The 20043-nt window shown below is 46.3% G+C and overlaps 1 protein-coding gene across 2 annotated transcripts in view; it reads right to left on the reverse strand.

Annotated features, from left to right (window-relative positions):
- SYMPK (symplekin) overlaps positions 1-20043 on the reverse strand; it is a 44007-nt gene that overhangs the window by 19269 nt on the left and 4695 nt on the right. For both annotated transcript variants that reach the window (XM_017502499.2, XM_037729253.1), the window contains exons 2-10: positions 17277-17399; positions 17063-17128; positions 15086-15139; positions 14918-14991; positions 12326-12452; positions 11362-11611; positions 7954-8124; positions 6017-6256; positions 2210-2364 (exon numbers count right to left, since the gene is read on the reverse strand). In XM_017502499.2, coding sequence (XP_017357988.1) covers positions 2210-2364; positions 6017-6256; positions 7954-8124; positions 11362-11611; positions 12326-12452; positions 14918-14991; positions 15086-15139; positions 17063-17128; positions 17277-17381 — 1242 coding nt within the window. In that variant the 5' untranslated portion in view covers positions 17382-17399. The remainder of the gene's footprint in view (positions 1-2209; positions 2365-6016; positions 6257-7953; positions 8125-11361; positions 11612-12325; positions 12453-14917; positions 14992-15085; positions 15140-17062; positions 17129-17276; positions 17400-20043) is intronic.

The raw sequence follows: 20043 nt of genomic DNA on the forward strand, positions 1-20043 counted from the left end.
GGGGGTGGATCACTTGAGATCAGGAGTCCAAGACCAGCCTGGCCAACATGGTGAAACCCCGTCTCTACGAAAAATACAAAAATTAGCCGGGTACAGTGGCATATGCCTGTAAGCCCAGCCACTCAGGAGGCTGAGGCAGCAGAATCACTTGAACCCCGGAGGCGGGGGTTGTGGTGAATCCAAAATCATGCCACTGCACTCCAGCCTGGGTGACAGAGCAAGACTCCATCTCATAAATAAATAAATAACAAAGAGCAAAAAGAGGTCCACTGAAGAGTATAAGGATTGGAAACTGACTTCAAAACACAAGCAAACAAAAAAAAAAAACCCATTAGCCTAACAAAGAACATCCACAGATGTCAGGCATTAGTAACAAAAGATAATGTCAAACTCCCTCTACATGTGGAACTTTAAAAAAAAAATTATTTTTTTTTTCTTAGAGACAGGGTTTTATACTCTATTGTCCAGGCTAGAGTGCAATGGCACCATCACAGCTCATTACAGCCTCAAATTCCTGGGCTCATGTGGATCCTTCTGCCTCAGCCTCTCCAGTAGCTAGGATTACAGGCACACGCCACCATGCTTGGTTAATTTTTTTATTTTTGTAGAGACAGGGTCTCATTATGTTGCCAAGGTGAGACAGTGAACTTTAAATGCACAATCTAAGTAATAATGGAACTACTATACTTTTACATGTGAGGAATGCAGCTAAAATATACTTAAATGGAAAAATCAAATCCTTAAATGCTTGCTTACACTGGAAAAGATGACTAAAAATTAATGAGCCAATCACTTAAAACCGTGGGGAAAAACATTCAAAGAAAGTAGCAGGACAGAAATAAAGGCAACAGAATAAAATAGAAAAAGTGCTGAAAGAATATGAACAAAATAGGCAGTTCTTTGAGATGACTGAAAGCAAGCAAATATTTTGCAAGATTGGACACATTGGTACCAATAGAGAAGCAGCACATTACAGACATACAGTATTTACACTATGGACAGCAGGTATTTTTATACATGTTGATGAGCAACTTCATGGCAAAATTGAAAAGGTGAATTTCCTAGCAGTGATAAGACAAAAGGTAGAATGGCCAGGTGTGGTGGCTCACACCTGTAATCCCAACACTTTGGGAGGCCCAGGTGGACGGATCACCTGAGGTAAGGTCAGGAGCTCAAGACCAGTCTGGCCAACATGGCAAAACCCCATCTCTACTAAAAATATAAAAATTAGCTGGGCGCCATGGTGGGTGCCTGTAATCCAAGCTATGAGGGAGGCTGAGGCAGGAGAATTGCTTGAAGCCGGGAGGTGGAGGTTGCAGTGAGCCAAAATCGCACCACTGCACTCCTAACTGAGTGACAGAGGGAGACTTCATCTAAAAAAAAAAAAAAAAAAGACAAAAGCCAGATCAAAGATGGCTGACTAAGGCAAATGGAACTTAAATTTTACTTGAAGGAAGTTAGAGCCAGTTAGCAAGGGAGGGTTGGGCTTCAGATGAAAAGGGTGGGCTTGGCCCAGGGCAAGGGTTACAGGGGTGGAAAAGAGGGCAAGGATTAGGGAGAGACCGGAAAGAGGTTAATTCCCAGATTTTTGGTTTGGGAAGTGGAAGGGGCCTGCAGAGGATCATGGGGAGAAAACGGAAAAGTGTAGTTCTGCAATGGTGAGTCTGAGATGCTCCTGGGACATCCAAATGGAGGATGATCAGAAGCGGGCTGCATACCCAGGTGTGAGGCACACTGATGTAGTTTGGATATCTGTTACCGCCCAAATCTCACGTTGAATTACAATCCCCGATGCTGGAGGTGGGGCCTGGTTGGGGGTGTTTGGATCGTGGGGGTAGAATCCCTCATGGCTTGGTGCTGTCTTCGGGATGGCGAGTTCTTGTAAGATCTGGTCACGTAAAAGTGTGTGGCATCTCCCTGCCCCTCAACTCTCCCTCTCTCTTGCTCCTGCTCTGCCACATGAGATGCCTGCTCCCTCTTCACCTTTCACTATGATTGGAAACTTCCTGAGGTTTCTCCAGAAGCTGAGCAGACTCCAGCACCACACTTCCTGTATAGCCTGTAGAACTGTGAGCCAATTAGACCCCTTTGCTTTATAAATTAGGAGGGAACTCTGGAGGAGGTAGACAGTGTGAAGTGGAGGCAGGAGAAAGACTGAGGAGATCCTTCCTTCCCGCCCAGGGGGAAAACGCTCCTCACCCATCCTCACCAGATTGGCCACATTATCAGGCGTTAGCAGTGGCTGCAGGAACTCAGCTGTGATGTCTGTGTCTGACTGGCCGGAGATCTGGGCTGAGGCCTTTGAGGTCCCGGATGGGCCTGGCTCCAAGTCCTTGTCCTCATCGTCCTCCCCCAGGTTGGGCTCTGGGGTAAGCAAAAATAACAAGATGCTAGCTATAGAGAGAGCAGCGGACCCTCCATCCTCCCAGGGTGCCCAGGTGGTGCCTGCCTCCGGTCAGCCTCAGCAAACAGGAGCAAACTGCAGATGAAGATCTAGGCTACAGCCCTGTCTCTGGTGCCAAAGCACCATGACTCTGGCCAACTACTTGACTCATTCTGGGCCTCAGTTCTCCTAATCTGGGAAATGGGAATAAGCCACATCACTGCAGCTTATCACGCTAAGCTCTGAGAAGATACTGTTATTATTATTATTATTTCAGACAGAGTCTCACTCTGTCACCCAGCCTGGAGTGCAGTGACGTGATGTCGGCACACTGCAACATTTGCCTTTGGGTTCAAGAGATTCTCCTGTCTCAGCCTCCTGAGTAGCTGGAATTACAGGCACGCGCCACCATGCCCAGCTAATTTTTGTATTTTTAGTAGAGACAAGGTTTCACCATGCTGGTCAAGCTGGTCTCGAATTCCTGCCCTTGTGATCCCCCCGCCTTGGCCTCCCAAAGTGCTGGGACTACAGGCGTAAGCCACTGCGCCTGGCTGAGAAACATGTATTTATAGTTTCAAATATCCGCCCCCGGTTCCAGCTTATTACTGACAAAGAGAAAAATGGCACTTGACACTACAGAAACCTGGTCGATACTGCCTTAACCAACAGTTCAAAGTTAACATCGCCAACAATGGGACAGACATCATGTGCCTCCTGATCCCACGTACTTAGGTGACGAGGGGATCACTTCTGTAGCATTCCTGCCAAAAGTGCCTAACCTGACTCCAATCGTGAGACAAGAGCAGACAAACCCAAATGGAAGGAAGGCATTCTGCCAAACAACTGTCCGTGACTCTTCACAATGTCAATATCATGAGACACAACGTAAGGCTGAGGAACTGATTCAGGAGACTAATGAGACATGCCAACTAAACGCAGTGTGTGATCCACGTCTCATAGGAGTACACAGCTTTTAGTACTATTTTTATAACTTGTCTGTAAATTCAAAATTATTTCAAAATAAAAAGCTTATGGAAACAGAAAGAAAAAGTTGGTGGGTAAAATGTAACTTTAAATACACAAACCCTGGCTAGATATAGTGGCTCATGCCTGTAATCTCAGCACTTTGGGAGGCCGAGGCAGGCAGATCACTTGAGGTCAGGAGTTTGAAACCAGCCTGGCCAACATGATAAAAGCCCATCTTTACTAAAAATACAGAAAATTAGCCGGGCGTGGGGGCAGATACCATAATTCCAGCTACTTGGGAGGCTGAGGCAGGAGAACTGCTTGAACCTAGGAGGCAGAGATTGCAGTGAGGCAAGATTGTGCCACTGCAAGCTCCAGCTGGCTGACAGAACAAGACTCTGTCACAAAAAAAAAAAAAAAATCCTTTGCCCCAGTAATCCCACCACTAAGAATTTGTCCCATGATTGGGTATACACACAAGACTGTTACAATACAGCAATCCTTACGCTTTTAAAAAAAAATGGGGCTGGGCGATGTGGCTCATGCCTGGAATCCTAGCACTTTTGTTGGAGGCCGAGGTGGGGGGATCACTTGAGGCCAGGAGTTCAAGAATAACGTGGCCAACAAGGCAAAACCCATCTCTATTAAAAATACAAAAATTAGGCGGGACGCAGTAGCTCACACCTGTAATCCCAGCACTTTGGGAGGCCGAGCTGGGTGGATCACCTGAGGCCAGGGGTTCGAGGCCAGCCTGGCCAACATGGTGAAAGCCCATCTCTACTAAAAATACAAAATCAGCTGGGCGTGGTGGCACATGCCTGTAATCCCAGCTACTTGGGAGGCTGAGGCAGGAGAACTGCTTAAACTTGGGAGGCAGAAGTTGCAGTAGCCAAAACTGGGCCATTGCACTCTGGCCTAGGCAACAAGGGTGAAACTCCATCTCAAAAAAGAAAAAGAAAGAAAACAAAAATTAGGCAGCTGTGGTGGCACATGCCTGTAATCCCAGTTACACAGGAGGCTGAGGCATGAGAACTGCTTGACCTTGGAGGCAGAGGTTGCAGTGAGCCAGATTACACCGCTGTATTCCAGCCTAGGTAACAGAGTGAGACTCTGTTTAAAGAAGAAAAAAAAAAAAAAAGAAAAAAGGACAGAATGAGAGGATAATTCTGAAACAAAAAACAAATTTAAAAAATTTTAAAAATGAACACAGATTAAACGTCCATCAACAGGGAGAATGGCATCCAAGTGCACTACAAACTGTTAGGCCACCATTCAAAAGGATGAAGTAGTTGGGCGCAGTGGCTCTCAGCTGTAATCTCAGCACTTTGGGAGGCTGAGGCAGGCAGATCACTTGAGGTCAGGAGTTTCAGACTAGCCTGGCCAACATGGTGAAACCCTCTCTACTAAAAATACAAAAATTAGGTGGGCATGGTGGCACCCATCTAATTCCATCTACTCAGGAGGCTGAGGAATGAGAATTGCTTGAACCAGGAGGCGGAAGTTGCAGTGAGCCGAGATAGCCCCACTGCACTCCAGCCTGGGCAACAGAGCAAGACTGTCTCAAGAAAAGGAAGTAGATTTCTACTTGCAGATATAGAAAGAACTCCAAGATGAAAGTAAATGAAATCAAATGAAAACAACTCAACATACAGAATACTTTGCTTAGTATACTTAATTATGAAAAAATATAGTAAGATCCCTACCTCACTCCTTAAATAAATTCCTTTTGTTAAATTTTTTGAGACAGAGTCACTCTGTTACCCAGGCTGGAGCGCAGTGGCACAATCTTGGTTCACTGCAACCTCCACCTCCTGGTTCAAGCAGTTCTCCTGCCTCAGCCTCCCTAGTAGCTGGGACTACAGGCATGTGCTACCACGCCTGGCTAATTTTTGTGGTTTTAGTAGAGATGGGGTTTCACCACGTTAGCCAGGCTAGTCTTGAACTCCTGACCTCAGGTGATCCACCTGCCTCGGCCTCTCAAAGTGCTGAGATTACAGGCGTGAGCCACTGTGATTGGCAACTCCTTATTTTTTTAAAAGAAAAAATAAATCTTTTGTAAATGCTCTAGAAAAAAAGGACAATTAAAAAAAAAATCTTGAATAAAGTCTGCCATAGTTGACACTACTGATAAATAATATGACCACTAGAAAATTACTTCAGAAAAGAAATTCTCTTATAAATAAAACAAAGAAATGAAAGAAGAGCTCTACACTCTACATAAAGCACGTCTGGAAGAAAACAAGGAAGTGTTCACACCTGGGGAGTGGTGACTTCTTGGGAGGGGATAAGAGAGAGACAATTTTCATTTTATTTATTTCCCTAAAATTTAAATAATTCATGTTTTATTAAACATATTATATATTTTAATAATCCTGTTGTAATCATTTATATTGTATATATTTATTTTTATAATTATTTTATAATTTTTTTTGTATTAGAGATGGGGTTTTGCCATGTTCCTAAGCTGGTCTTGAACTCTGGCCTCAAATGATCCGCCCACCTTGGCCTCCCAAATTGCTGGGATTACAGGTGTGAGCCACCGTGACTGGCCCACATAATATAATCTATAATATAATCTCAATAAATACAAATTCACCATAGTTTAAGGTAAATAACGAAACATTTCAGCATGGCCTGCGTGCCCCGCGCTGTGCCAGCCCCTCTCACCCAGCTTCATCTTCTTGAGCGTGGAGTCCGAGTCGTCTCGGGGCCGCTTGCGGGTATCCTTGCTGCTGGGCATATTGCGGGCGATCTCGGCCTGGGGTGTGCCCAGGTCCACTAGCAGAGTGGTGATCTGGGCCTGGAACTCCAAGGAGGCTGGGTGCTTCAGCACACTCAACAGGTGCAGCTTCAGATTCTTACGCACACTGCTCACCTGCGATTTGGCCAGCGTCGGGGGCAGGTTGGCTGTGAGGAAAGAGGCAGGAGCTCTTGTCTTGTGGACAGATCTCATGGCATGCTGCCAATATTAATTCCCAACCCCAAACTTGGGCAGTGGTCTTGCAGGCATCTACTAGAAAAGTTCCTTCACCCTCGACCTAATGTGTGGCTTTCCGCCTTACAAGTTGATGCTTAAAACCCTGGAGGTCTCCATCAGTTATCAGTTAACCTTAAAACAAAGAGAAAAAGCAGGGCATGGTGGCTCACGCCTGTAATCCCAGCACTTTGGGAGGCTGAGGTGGGCGGATCACCTGAGGTCAGGAGTTCGAGACCAGCCTGACCAATATGGTAAAACCCCATCTTTAAAAAATAAAAAAATTAAAAATAAATAAAGAGAAAAACTCACCCTCTCTTTTATTAAACATATACAGTCTCATCTCCCTCTATCTTTGGTCTGGCAATTCACATATGCTTCACTTGGGGAAGGTTATAATCACCACTTTCACCTTCAGAAACTCCTAACTGAACTGCTGCAACAGTTCACTGCTGGTCTCCCTGCCACTCGAATGACTTTTTAATCGTCACCTTGATAAGTGAGTGTCCCCTGTTCTACGGTGATAAAGGATTCCTGAAATTCTGCCTGCCTAGCATCCACTGCCCCCTCCTCAGCCAAGAACATTCTCATTCCCTGGTGAGAGAAATCCTCCTTCTCCAAGGAAACCCCCCTTCTCCATTCTCAGTCAGAGTGGGCATGAAACCTGGGGCCTGTGAGAACACCACATTCCCTTGGCCACTGTAATTGGCTCAGAGATTGACTCATAATCTCTGCTCAGCCAATCAGAAACAATGACCATCAGCCCTTGGACTTGTGCTGGAATGGCTGGGAAGGAGACACTCTCTTTCCCATGGTGTTGCTAAGTGAACAGAATGGGAGCCTGCTACTCCAAGGAAAGGGCCAGAGAGTGAAACCAAAATGGAGAAACAAAGAGTCAAGAGATAGAGAGACGCAGATCCAACATGACCTGTACGCACTCATGCCCCAACCCCGGACTCCTTGGTTTTCATTTGTGCACAAAACAGAGAAAATAACATGAGTCACTGTGTACCCATCAACATTTTGCTGATCTTGGAACATCTAGCCTCCCTTTTGGTGAGGGGTGTGAGGACTGACATATTTGAAACTATTTCACAAACATTATGTCATTTCACCCCCACATACCTCAATATTAAAGCCAGTCCTGAACCAGGTTTCTGTCACATGCCAAAAGATTCCTGTCTAATCTGGACGATCTCAGGCCTGCCAGATGGATAACTAGCACTTGGGGTCTACCACCAACCTCACATTTCTTTAAGAAAGAGCAGACTGAGGACAGATGCAGTGGCTCACACCTGTAATTCCAGCACTTTGGGAGGCTGAGGTGGGCAGATCATGAGGTCAACAGATCAAGACCATCCTGGCCAACATGGTGAAACCCCGTCTCTACTAAAAACAAAATTAGCTGGGTGTGGTGGCGCGTGCCTGTAGTCACAGCTACTTGGGAGGCTGAGGCAGAAGAATTGCTTGAACCCGGGAGGCGGAGGTTGCAGTGAGCCAAGATTGCATCACTGCACTCTAGCCTGGAGACAGAACAAGGCTCCATCTCAAAAAAAAAAAAAAGAAAAAAAAAGAAAAGAGAAAGAGCAGACTGGCCAGTGAAGAAGACACAGGGAGGGCATTGACCTACCATGTAGAGTTTCATAGGCCTGGATCACTTCAGACATGAACATGGGTCTCTGGCGGGCGATATTGGCGAGGGAGCCCAGAGCTGTGGTCAGGTTGATGGAGGAGATGGCAGGGTGCACCATGAACTTAAGCAGCTGCTCCAAAGCTGCCTTCCCCTCTTCCCACAGCACATCTAAGAGACAGAGAGGAGAACCAGTCAGTGGGATCCTTTCTCCCAGGCCTCTGGAGACAGCAACTTTTGGGACTAAAAGGAAGGGCAGATCCCGGTACCTAGATGTCTGTGAATGATGAGAAAAACAGAAAACGTAGTGGTTGATTAATTCTATGAGACTATTAATGAGTATAAAAATTTAGTTATAAGGGGCTGGGTGCAGTGGCTCGTGCCTGTAATCCCAGCACTTTGGGAGGCCGAGGCAGGCAGATCACTTGAGGTCAGGAGTTTAAGACCAGCCTGGCCAACATAGTAAAACCCTGTCTCTACTAAAAATACAAAAAATTAGCCCAGGCGTGGAGGCACATGTCTGTAATCCCAGCTACTTGGGAGGTTGTGGCAGGAGGATTGCTTGAACCCAGGAGGCAGGGATTTCAGTGAACCGAGATCATGCCACTGTACTCCATCTTAGGCAACAGAGTGAGACTCTGTAATTTAAAAAAAAATTTTTTTTTTAGTTATAAGGACATTGAAAACATTGGCTTGCAATAGTGAAAGCCTGGATTACATGTGTATATACACACAACTCAAAGTCCCTTGTCACACCACTCCCCTCAATACGGTCCCCAAAAGTGAATGCTTAAAACTGTGGTGGATATCTTTCCAGACTTTTCCTATACGGAAACATAATGAATGCCATATATTTTTAATTTAAAAAATTTTAATGGGTAACTAGTAGGTGTAAATAATCATGGGGTACATGAGACTTTGATACAGGCATGCAATGCATAATCACATCAGGGAAAATGGGGTCTTCAATATACTATTTCAATTATTTAAAAATGTATAATTATTTTTGAGTATAGTTACCCTGTTGTGCTATCAAATGCTAGATCTTTTTTTTTTCTGAGATGAGGGTCTTGCTCTGTCACCCAGGGTGGAATACAGTGGCATGATCTTGGCTCACTGCAATCTCTGCCACCCAGGCTCAGGTATTCCTCTCAACTCAGCCTCCTGAGTTGCTGAGACCACAGGCGCATGCCACCATGCCTGGCTATCAAATACTAGATCTTATTGTTCTAACTATTTGTTTGTACCCATTAACCATCCCCACTTCCTCCCCAAACTGCTCATTACCCTGTTCAGCCTCTGGTAACCATCATTCTACTGTCTCCATGAATTCAATTGTTTTCATTTCTAGCTCTCACAAATAAGCGAGAATATGCAAAGCTGTCTTTCCATGCCTGGCTTATTTCACTTAATGACTTCTACTTCCATCCATGTTGTTGAAAATGACAGGATCTCATTCTTTTTTATGGCTGAATAGTACTCAATTGTATGTAAGTACCACATTTTCTTTATCTATTCATCTGCTACTGAACATTGAGTTTGCTCTCAAGTCTTGGCTATTGTGACTAATGCTGCAGTGAACATGGGCGTGCAGGTATCTTTTTGATACACTGATTTCCTTTCTTTCGGGTATATATCCAGCAGTGGGATTGCTGGATCACATGGTAGCTCCATTTTTAATTTTTTGAGGAACCTCCAAACTCCAAACAATTTTTAGGCTGTGGTAACTGACATTCCCATCAACAGTGTACAAGTGTTTTCCTTCTTCCACATCCTCACCAGCATTTGTTATTGCCTGTCTTTTTGATAAAAGTCACTTCAACTGAGGTGAGACAATATCTCATTGTAGTTTTGATTTGAATGCTGCATTATTTGAAATAGTGCATTAAAAATCTAAATGGCCATCAACAGAGCATTATTGCTTAATAGAATGTAATGTAACTATACTATGGAATATTGTGTAGCAACTGAACATGACTCTCACAGGGAAAGACATCACCGATACTATTAAGTCATAAAGGCTGTCAAGGGCCGGGCGCAGTGGCTCAAGCCTGTAATCCCAGCACTTTGGGAGGCCGAGGCGGGTGGATCACGAGGTCAAGAGATCAAAACCATCCTGGTCAACACGGTGAAACCCCATCTCTACTAAAAATACAAAAAATTAGCTGGGCATGGTGGCGTGTGCCTATAATCCCAGCTAATCAGGAGGCTGAGGCAGGAGAATTGCCTGAACCCAGGAGGCGGAGGTTGCGGTGAGCTGAGATTGCGCCATTGCACTCCAGCCTGGGTAACAAGAGCGAAACTCCGTCCCAAAAATAAAAATAAAAATAAAAAATAAAGGCTGTCAAATAATACATTAAGAATAGCTAATATTTATGGAATGTTTACTATTCCAGCCATATTAATTCACCAAATGCTCATACTTACATCCTAAATTAGATGCCATAATAACAATCCCCAATTTACCAATGAGGAATCAGGCTCAGAGACAATAGGCTACATGTCCAATGGTGGAGCTGAGATTCAGACACAAGCTACTATACTCTAATGTCTCCCAGATGAAAACACAAACATGGCCTTGTTTTTGCAAACAGAAAAGCAAACAAATGCAGACACTATGCATATACACATACAAATATCTACACTTGCACAGGAAAGATCTGGAAGGAAATACAGTACTCTTAACAGTGTTTATCTCTGGGAAGCAGGACTGAGGGAAAGGGTATTATTCCTCTATACTAACCCATGTTGCTTGACACTGAGTGTATATATAGTACTATTATTATTATTTTTTGAGATAGAGGCTTGTTCTGTCACCCAGGCTGGAGTATACTGGCACAATCTCGGCTCACTGCAACCCTGGTTCAAGCGATTCTCGTGCCTCAGCCTCCCAAGTAGCTGGGATTACAGGTGCCTGCCACCATGCCTGGCTAATTTTTGTATATTTAGTAGAGAAGGGGTTTCACGATGTTGGCCATGCTGGTCTCCAACTCCTGACCTCAAATGATCGGCCTGCCTTGGCCTCTCAAAATGCTAGGACTACATGCATGAGCCACCACACCTGGCCTATGTACTACTTTTATAATTTATCATTAAGAAAACCACAAAACTAGCTAGCATTGATTAGCTCACACTCATAAAACTTCACTACAAACCTGTGAAAGTGATACTGTGTTATTGTCTCCAGTTTACAAAAAAGAAAATGAAGTACAGAGACAAGTAACTTGCCCAAGTTCATGATGAGTAATCAGTGCAGTTCAGATCTGAACCTAGTATTAGGGCTCTTTACTTCTGCACACACTGTTTCAGAAATGTAAAACCAAGAAAGATAAGGGGGAGAGGGAAGGCAGTGAAGGAGAGGAAGCTGGTGCAGGGCTGTCAAGGGCACCAGCTGAAGGCAGCACTCACTGTACTGGATGTAGGGGTGGTCACGAGGGATGCGGTCCAGGCTGATATCATGCTCCTGGCGTCGGGGTATCTCTGAGTCGGCCATGCGGGGTGACAGGGTGACAATGAGGCCCTCCACAAATTTGATGGCGTGGGTGCGGATGCCATCATTGTCAGAGTCCAACAGTAGGATGATGTCCCCCGCCATGGCAGATACCATGTCCCAGCAGGCCTCCTGTAGCTCGCTAATGACCCGTGACTTCACCATCCACTGCCAGCAGGCCAGGAAGGAATAGAAGAGACAAAGGTGAAGACAATGCATCAATCACCAACACCCTCTATCAATACCCAGAGAACCATGGAGAACAGTTCCTGAGTTCCAACTCTGCCCTAGCCCAGTGCTGAGTGATGCTGGAGACAGGACGCAGTAGTGGCCAGGCCTTTTCCTGCCCACATGGGGATGCAGACAGAGACCACTCAGAGTGATAAAGGCTCAAGTCTTAAGGTAAAGGAGTAACGATGCTGAGTTTACAAGATGGTGGTGATAAAACAAATTCATTCATTTTATTAATGCTAATGTACATCACACCACAGTGTTTGCTTCTGCTCACAGTCCATAATCAACATTTATGTGATTCACTAATTAAGGTCTGCCTCCTTCCTTGGGTTATGAGCACTGTGAAGGCAATAAGCTGTCTTTGTCACTGCTATGTCTCCAGCATCACCTAGCCCAGGGCTGAGCACAGAGGACATATTCAGGGAATGTGTGTTGAGTGAATAAATGGCTGGATCAATGGAAGGAATGATATTTAAGTGCAAATTCCTGACCCAAGTGACATTAGCTCTCCGTGTTGTCTGTTCCCACAGATCAACAGCACATCTTGCTCACAGAGTCTGATCGGATGCTGGTTTTGAACCCCAACATATCCGTTTGTCAATGAGACCTATCAGGCAGGATGGCCCTGGGTGGGGAGGGGACTCTCACCTGCAGGGCCACCTTGTAGAGCTGGGTCATGGTAAGGATGGCCTTCTTTACCACATTCACATTCTCGTCCCTCAAGAGCATGTTGAGGTTTGCAATGAGTTTCAGCAGTAACTCAATGTCTCGCTTACTGAGGGATGAAGAAAAAAGGGGCGAGGTCAAAGTGGTCTTAGGACAGGTGAGAGGAGCCTGAGGTTCAGGAGGAAAGACAAATCAGGCACCTGTATCAGAGGACTGGAATTACACATCTAGAAGCTGGGAACGGTGTTTGGCGCCTCCAGAATGAGCCGCCCCTGAATCTTCGATCTAGAGTGGTCCTGCAACCCCAACTCCTTTGCTCTCTCAGGGGCCTGCTGTTCACATAAGGGACAGTAGGCCGGGCGTGGTGGCTCACACCTGTAATCCAAGCACTTTGGAGGCCAAGGTGGGTGGATCACCTGAGGTCAGGAGTTCCAGAGCAGCCTGACCAACACGGTGAAACCCCGTCTTAAAAAAAAAAAAAAAAAAAAAAAAGGGACAGTAGGGCCAGACAACTGTGTGAATTTGGACAATTGACTTCACCTCATTTAGAATAATATCTATCTCAATTGTTTATGCAATTTTTGGGGAAAATTGCAACAATACATATAAAGTGCTTAGACGAGCACCTGACATACAGAAAGCATTCAGCAAATACCAGCCATCATTACTTGAAAGCACTTTGTTTAATGTAATTACTAGTTTTGCTTGCCTCAGTCTGAGGGCTCAAAAAGTGGGGACGCTTTCCTAGCTTAGCAACAACCCCAGCAGGGTCATTTTCATTGAAAAAAATGCAGGGCCTCCAATAAATGTCTGTTCAATGAATAAATAAGAGCTCAGCACAGAATTCAGAGCATACATTATATTCCAAAAAATTAAATCAGTCAAAAAATATGAAACTTAGCTGTCAGCTACGTGAAGGCAGGAATAATACGTTTTTCTCACTGCTGTACTACAGCCTAACACAAATGCCTGAAAGAATAGCAGCCACATGGTATATATTTGCTGAACAGACTTCTTACAAATTTAGAAAATTTATCACAAATTCTGCCAGTAAATGGGGATACAGGATATTTGGGCTCTGGCATCCACTGCAGACATGAGTTAAAATCCCAGCCTTGGCTGGGCATGGTGGCACATGCCTGTAATCCCAGCACTCTGGGAGCCCGAGGCAGGTGGATCACCTGAGTCAGGAGTTTGAGACCATCCCGGCCAACATGGTGAAACACCCATCTCTACTAAAAATACAAAATTAGCAGGGCGTGATGGCGGGTGCCTGTAATCCCAGCTACTTGGGAGGCTCAGGCAGGAGAATTGCTTGAACCTGGGAAGTGGAGATGGCAGTGGGCCAAAATCGTGCCATTGCACTCCAGCCTAGGCAACAAGAGTGAAACTCTATCTTAAAACAACAACAACAAACAAAATGAGCTGACTGTGGTGTCAGGTGCCTGTAATCCCAGCTACTCCAGGGGCCGAGGCACAAAAATCTCTTAGCCTGGGAGGTGGACGTTGCAATGAGCCAGGATTGTGCCACCGCACTCTGGGCGACAGAGTGAGACTCCATCTCGAAAAAATAAAAAATAAATAAAATCCCAGCCTTGCCACATTCTGGCTGTATGACCTTAAGAAAATTCACTTCACCTCTCTGAGCCCGTTTTCTCTTCAGTTAAAGGGTCAAACAACTGATCCACAGTATTACGCTGAGGACTGAATAACGATGCTACTCAAGCATTGAGTGCAGTGCCTTACACACACAAATATTTAATACATAGCAGCTATTCTACTTCTTCCCAGCCATAGAGCATCAGTCAATGTTTAATGGACCAAGGAGCAAGGGAGCCAGCTGGAGCAAGCGCCTTGACCATTCTGCGCCTGTCTCCCCTTCTGTAAAAAGAGGATATCCACAGCATCCGTCGAGGCTGCCGGAAAGACTACGTGGGATAACACAGGAAAGGACCTAACACAGCACAGGGCATGGTAGCATGCACCTATAATCCCAGCTACTTAGGAGGCTGAGGCACAAAAGTCTCTTGGCCTGGGAGGTGGATGTTGCAATGAGCCGAGATTGTGCCACTACACTCCAGCCTGGATGACAGAGCAAGACTCAGTCTCAAAAAAAAAAAAAAAAAAAAAAAAAAAAAAAAGAAAAGATAAAAGAAAAAAAGATGACAAAATAGCTAATTTTGTTATATGAATTTCAATTTAACTAAAAAGAAAAGAGAAGCAAGGGAGCCAGAGAGAGCCCACTGAAGTCATCAGGCAGGAGGGAAGGGGGCTTGGACCTGCGTAGTGGCACAGGAAGTGATTGACAGATGGTCAGATGCTGCATATATTCTCAAAGCAGAGCCCACAGTCCTTAGTGATGATGTAGATATGAAGTGTGGAAGAAGTAGAGAAATCACAGATGACCCCAGGGTTTCAATCTTAAGTGTCTGCTGGGGAATCAGTGTGCATTAGACAGAGAAAGGGTCTGGGAAGAGGAGGGCAGGACTCTCAGTGGTGGTCTCTAGGTCAGGCCAGGAGCTGAAGGCTGCCTCCAGTAAGAATGCTCCCGGGGCTCCCTGCCTCGTCCCATACCATGCCTCCTCGATGAAGCCGATGACAAATTTTCGCACTTCAATTGACTTGTCTGCTTGGAATGCGATGATCTCCTGCCAATGTCAGAGACGAGGCGGATCAGGGCTACACCAGAATCCATCCCCTTCCCCCTATACTATAACCCTTTCTTTTCTAACAGTCACTCACGTCCAGAAAGTTATCCAGTAGTGTGGGGTCTTTGTTGATGATCAGTTCCTGGACCTGGAAGGAGATGGGGGATGGGAGGAGGAATACCCATATAAAACCAGGGGCCAATAGAGTCTAGGGGAAGACAGCAGATACACTCATTTCAATGCCTGGCTCTGCTGCTCCCTACCAAGGGTGCCAAGCCCTGAGCACGGTGTCTGAACCTCAGTTTGCTCTTCTATAAAACGAGACTTTTAAACATCAACTCACAGGGATGTTAGAAGGCTATGAGATCCTACAAGGCACAGGTCCTGGTAGACAGTAGACAGTGAGGGCATGACACAGGAAGGGCTGAAGGAAACAGGGAAACGCCCCGGGGCTCAGCCCTTCCTGAGGTTTGTCTCCTTTCACCTGTCCATCAGTTCTCCCCACTCTCCTGCTTCTATTCCCCACTTCACACTGCATGAGTCAGCAAACATCTTCACAGTGAGAACCCGTTTCCTGAAGCCCTTGTGCCTGTCAGGCTCCTTGGAATAAAACTTTCCCGTGGAGATCCTCCTATAAGCAAGGTGCTGGAACAGGACTTGGCTGCTACAATTCAAGCTACTGTTGCTAAACGGCCTCCTGATCACCCATGGGGTAGGCATCATGCGCATCCACTCCACCGTGGAGGCGGGGCTACTCCCCAAGGCCATAGGCAGATGAAGGAGCAGAACTGGGGTCCTCACACAGGCACGCTAACCCTGCCAGGCTGTGAACTCTAACTGGCTCCTGCTCTGAACCATGCACAGCCCAAGCGCCCCATATTTTCTTCTACCTTTGCACACACTTCTGTACCCTCTGCTTGACATGCTCTACCTCTTGGCTGGATGCAGTGGTTTGTACCTGTAATCTCAGCGCTCTGGGAGGCTGAGACAGGTGGATCAATTGAGGTCAGGAGTTCAAGACCAGCCTGGCCAACATGGTGAAACCCATCTCTACTAAAAATACAAAAATTAGGCCAGGGGCAGTGACTCACAACTGTAATCCCAGCACTTTGGGAGGCCGAGGCGGGTGGATCATGAAGTCAGGAGATCGAGACCATCCTGGCTAACACAGTAAAATCCCATCTCTACTAAAAATACAAAAAATTAGCCGGGTGTGGTGGCAAGCACCTGTAGTCCCAGCTACTTGGGAGGCTGAGGCAGGAGGAATCGCTGGAGCCTGGGAGGTGGAGGCTGCAGTGAGTGGAGACCACGCCACTGTACTCCAGCCTGGGCAACAAACTGAGACTCTGTCTCAAAAAAAAAAAAAATTAGCCAGCCATGGTGACACACGCCTGTAATCCCAGCTACTCAGGAAGCTGAGGCAGGAGAATTACCTGAAGGAGGCAGAAGTTACAGTAAGCCGGGATCATGCCACCACATTCCAGCCTGGGTGACAGAGCCAGACTGTCTCCAAAAAGAGATGCTCTGCCTCTCTCACTTGGTACACTTCTCTCCTTTATCCTTTGTCCTCCAGGGCAAAAGTCCTCCCTGACTCCCCATCCCGAGGCTGCATCAGGAGTTCCCTCTGGGCTCCCACAGCTCCCCTGGGCTTCCTTCTCCATCCCAGCCCTCCCCACGCTGGGTCATCATTGTCTGGTGACAGGCATGTCTGCCCCATCAGACTGACTGGACGTTGGTAGAGAAGAAAGGCAATGATGAAGAGTATAGAATCTGGAGCTGGAATCCAGGATTCAAGTACTAGTTCAGCCAGCTCCTAGCAGAGTGACCTTGGGCTAATGATTGAAGCCCCAGAGACTGCTTCTTTCTGTCTAAAACAGGGATGAAACGACCCTGCCTTACGGAGCCTTCATGAGAACTAGAGGAACACACGCCGGCACAGCACTGAGCACCGTGGCTGGCACACACTGAGAGTGTAAATGTGGACACCGGTGTTACTGCCAGTGTCTTCTTTCGCAGGTTCCCAGCCTCCTCCCTTTGTCCTGCTCGGCCCAGGATGCCCCCAAGCCCTCACCTGTTTAAGCACTGTGATCTTTGAGTCATTGGTAATCAGCGCTGCCTGGTTCAGAAGATCCACCACCTAGAAGGAGGGGGAGGGGCAGGGGATAGCGCCAGTCCAGTCCAGCCCAGTCCAGCCCTGTCGACACTCCCAGGGCTGTACCACCTAAATGTGGACTGTCCAAAGCCAGACGCTGTGCTGCCTCACTCCAAGCCCCGCCCATGCTCACCCTCTCTGAGGTGGTCATGCCATCAATGCCCGGCCCCTCCTCTTGAGTAAAAAACTGTGATGCCACGCTCCGGCGGGTGACGCTGTCCCCACTGCTGCTTGCCATGCTGTCGACAGGTCGTCCCTGGGAAAGAAGAGGATGAGTCAAGCTCAGGGGACCAGCAGACAGGCTAGGCTGGATTGTCACCCGAATACTTACAAAAAGGGCTCAAGCCCCCTTCCCAACCTGTAAGTCCCCAGTCAGGCCTTCTGAAGCCTCTCTCCCCTCCAGGGTCTGTCTCTGGCTTATGGATGTGTGCATGGGGGTTATAATTTGGGGGAGACTGGTATCTCCCAAGGCAGAGGCAGAAGTCTAAGCCTCACCTCTAGTGCTTTACACAGAGTGGGCCAACCACAAACCTGCTGAATCACGGGCACATTAAAGTGCAAGTCACCTCGCGGTCTCCAAGCTTCCCGTCTCTTCATCTGGGATGTGCTTGAGGCACCAGAGCAAACTTTCTTTCTTTTTTTGAGACAAAATTTTTTTTCCGCCACCCAGGCTGGAGTGCAGTGGAGCAATCGTGGCTCACTGCAACCACCTCCCGGGTTCAGGTGATTCTCCTACCTCAGCCTCCCAAGTAACTGGGATTACAGGTGCGTGCCACCATGCCCAGCTAATTTTTGTATTTTCAGTAGAGACGGGATTTCACCATGTTGGCCAGGCTGGTCTCGAACTCCTGACCTCCCAAAGTGCTGGGATTACAGGCGTGAACCACAGTGCCTGGCTCAGAGCAAACTTTCAAAAAAGACAGCTCTGAGGAATACCAGTCAGAGTCCAGCACACAGCAGGCACTCAATACATCAGAAAAGGCCTGCTTCAATAAATGTTTCAGCCGCTCTCTAGAATACTATGAAGCTGTTTTTAAACGGGAGGAAGGGGGCTTTTAGGCATCTATCATTGTCACACTGGCAAAACTATGAAATGATTAACACAGCAGGATATACTAATTACAGAACTACTGATAATAAAGTCTAGAAGCAACCCAAGTACTCTCTTTTTTATTTAAAGATGGGGTTTCACCATTATGGCCAGGCTGGTCTTGAACTCCTGACCTCAGGTGATCCACCCACCTCAGCCTCCGAAAGTGCTACGATTACAGGTGTGAGCCACCGCGCCGGGCCCTACCCAAGTGTTCTCAAATAGAAAGAATGGCTGAAAAACACTGCTATACATAAGAAAAGACTATGGGACTTCAACACTTGTGAAAAAAAGTGAAAAAATGCACATATATATTTATATATAAATAAGTGAAAAAAATACTATGGAACTGTAACAAGAAACGAGGGAAAAAACAAAAGAATGAGAAAAATCTCTAGACACTGATAGAGAGTGCATATATGAAGTGAAAACAATCAAAGCAGAAGACAGTGTTGACTATATGTTTGTGTCTTACAAAAAAAAAGAAAAATGGGGCCAGGTGCAGGTGCTCATGCCTGTAATTCCCAGCACTTTGGGAGGCTGAGGTGTGCAGACTGCTTGAGCCTAGGAGTTGGAGAGCAGCCTGGGCAACATGGTGTAACCCAGTATCTGAAGAAAATACAAAAACCAGCTGGGCGTGGTGGCGCACCTGGTAGTCCCAGCTACTCAGGAAGGCAAAGGCAGGAGGATCACTTGATCCCAGGAGGCAGAGGCTGTAGTGAGGTAAGATTGGGGCTATTGCACTCCAACCTAGGCAACACAGTAAAACCTTGTCTCAAAAAAAAAAAGAAAGGGGAAAAAAATAATATACGTATGTTAAAAAAAAAATTCAAAAGGATAAACCAAAAAGCAGCAGAGAAAGGAAATAGGGTAAAAAAAGAAATGGGTAAGGCTGGGTGTGGTGGCTCATGTCTGCAATTCCAGCTACTTGGGAGACTGAGGCAGGAGAATTGCTTGAACCCCTGTGGCAGGGGTTGCAGTGAGCCGAGGCGGTGCCACTGCACTCCAGCTTGGGCGACAGAAGAAAACTCTGTCTCAAAAACAAAACAAACAAACAAACAAAAAAACCCAAAAAATCTGAGGAGGGTGAAAATGATTTTAAAAGAAAACATATATATGGTTGTTTTTTTTTTTTTGAGACAGAGTCTTGCTCTGTCACTCAGGCTGGAGTAAAATGGTGCGATCTTGGCTCACTGTTACCTCCGCCTCCCGGGTTTAAGTAATTCTCCTGCCTTAGTCTCCCAAGTAGCTGGGATTACAGGCACCCACCACCATGCTTGGCTAATTTTTTGTATTTTTAGTAGAGATGGGGTTTCGCTATGTTGGCCAGGCTGGTCTCAAACTCGTGACCTCAGGTGATCTACTTTCCTCAATCTCCCAAAGTGCTGAGATTACAGGCATGAGCCATGTGCTCAGTTGAAAATGATACATTTTTTGAAAATAGCTATTTACAGTTGTATCACATGGTAGGTGTCTGCTGAATGAGAGCCAACAGCCTCCTCCCTAGTTTCCCTGCTGCCTGTCACTATCTTGCTCAGAGTCAGGGACAGTGTCCCCACCAAGGCCTACAATAACTTATGGCATCTGGCCTCTTCTTCCTCTGCCTGCCTCTCCTCACTTCCCCCCAGCTCTCTGCTCCACCTACTCTGGCCTACTTGCCATCCCGTAAACATGCCAAACATGCCCCTTCCTTGAAGACTTTGGGGCTGTCTTCCTTCTGCCTGCAATACTCCTCCTCCCAGATATCAGTACAAATTCCTTCCCTCCTCATTTCCTTCATTTCTTTTTTTTTGTTTTTTTATTTTATTTT

The sequence above is a fragment of the Cebus imitator genome, unplaced genomic scaffold, assembly GCF_001604975.1.
Source record: "Cebus imitator isolate Cc_AM_T3 unplaced genomic scaffold, Cebus_imitator-1.0 Scaffold296, whole genome shotgun sequence".
NCBI classification, from domain to species: Eukaryota; Metazoa; Chordata; class Mammalia; order Primates; family Cebidae; genus Cebus; species Cebus imitator.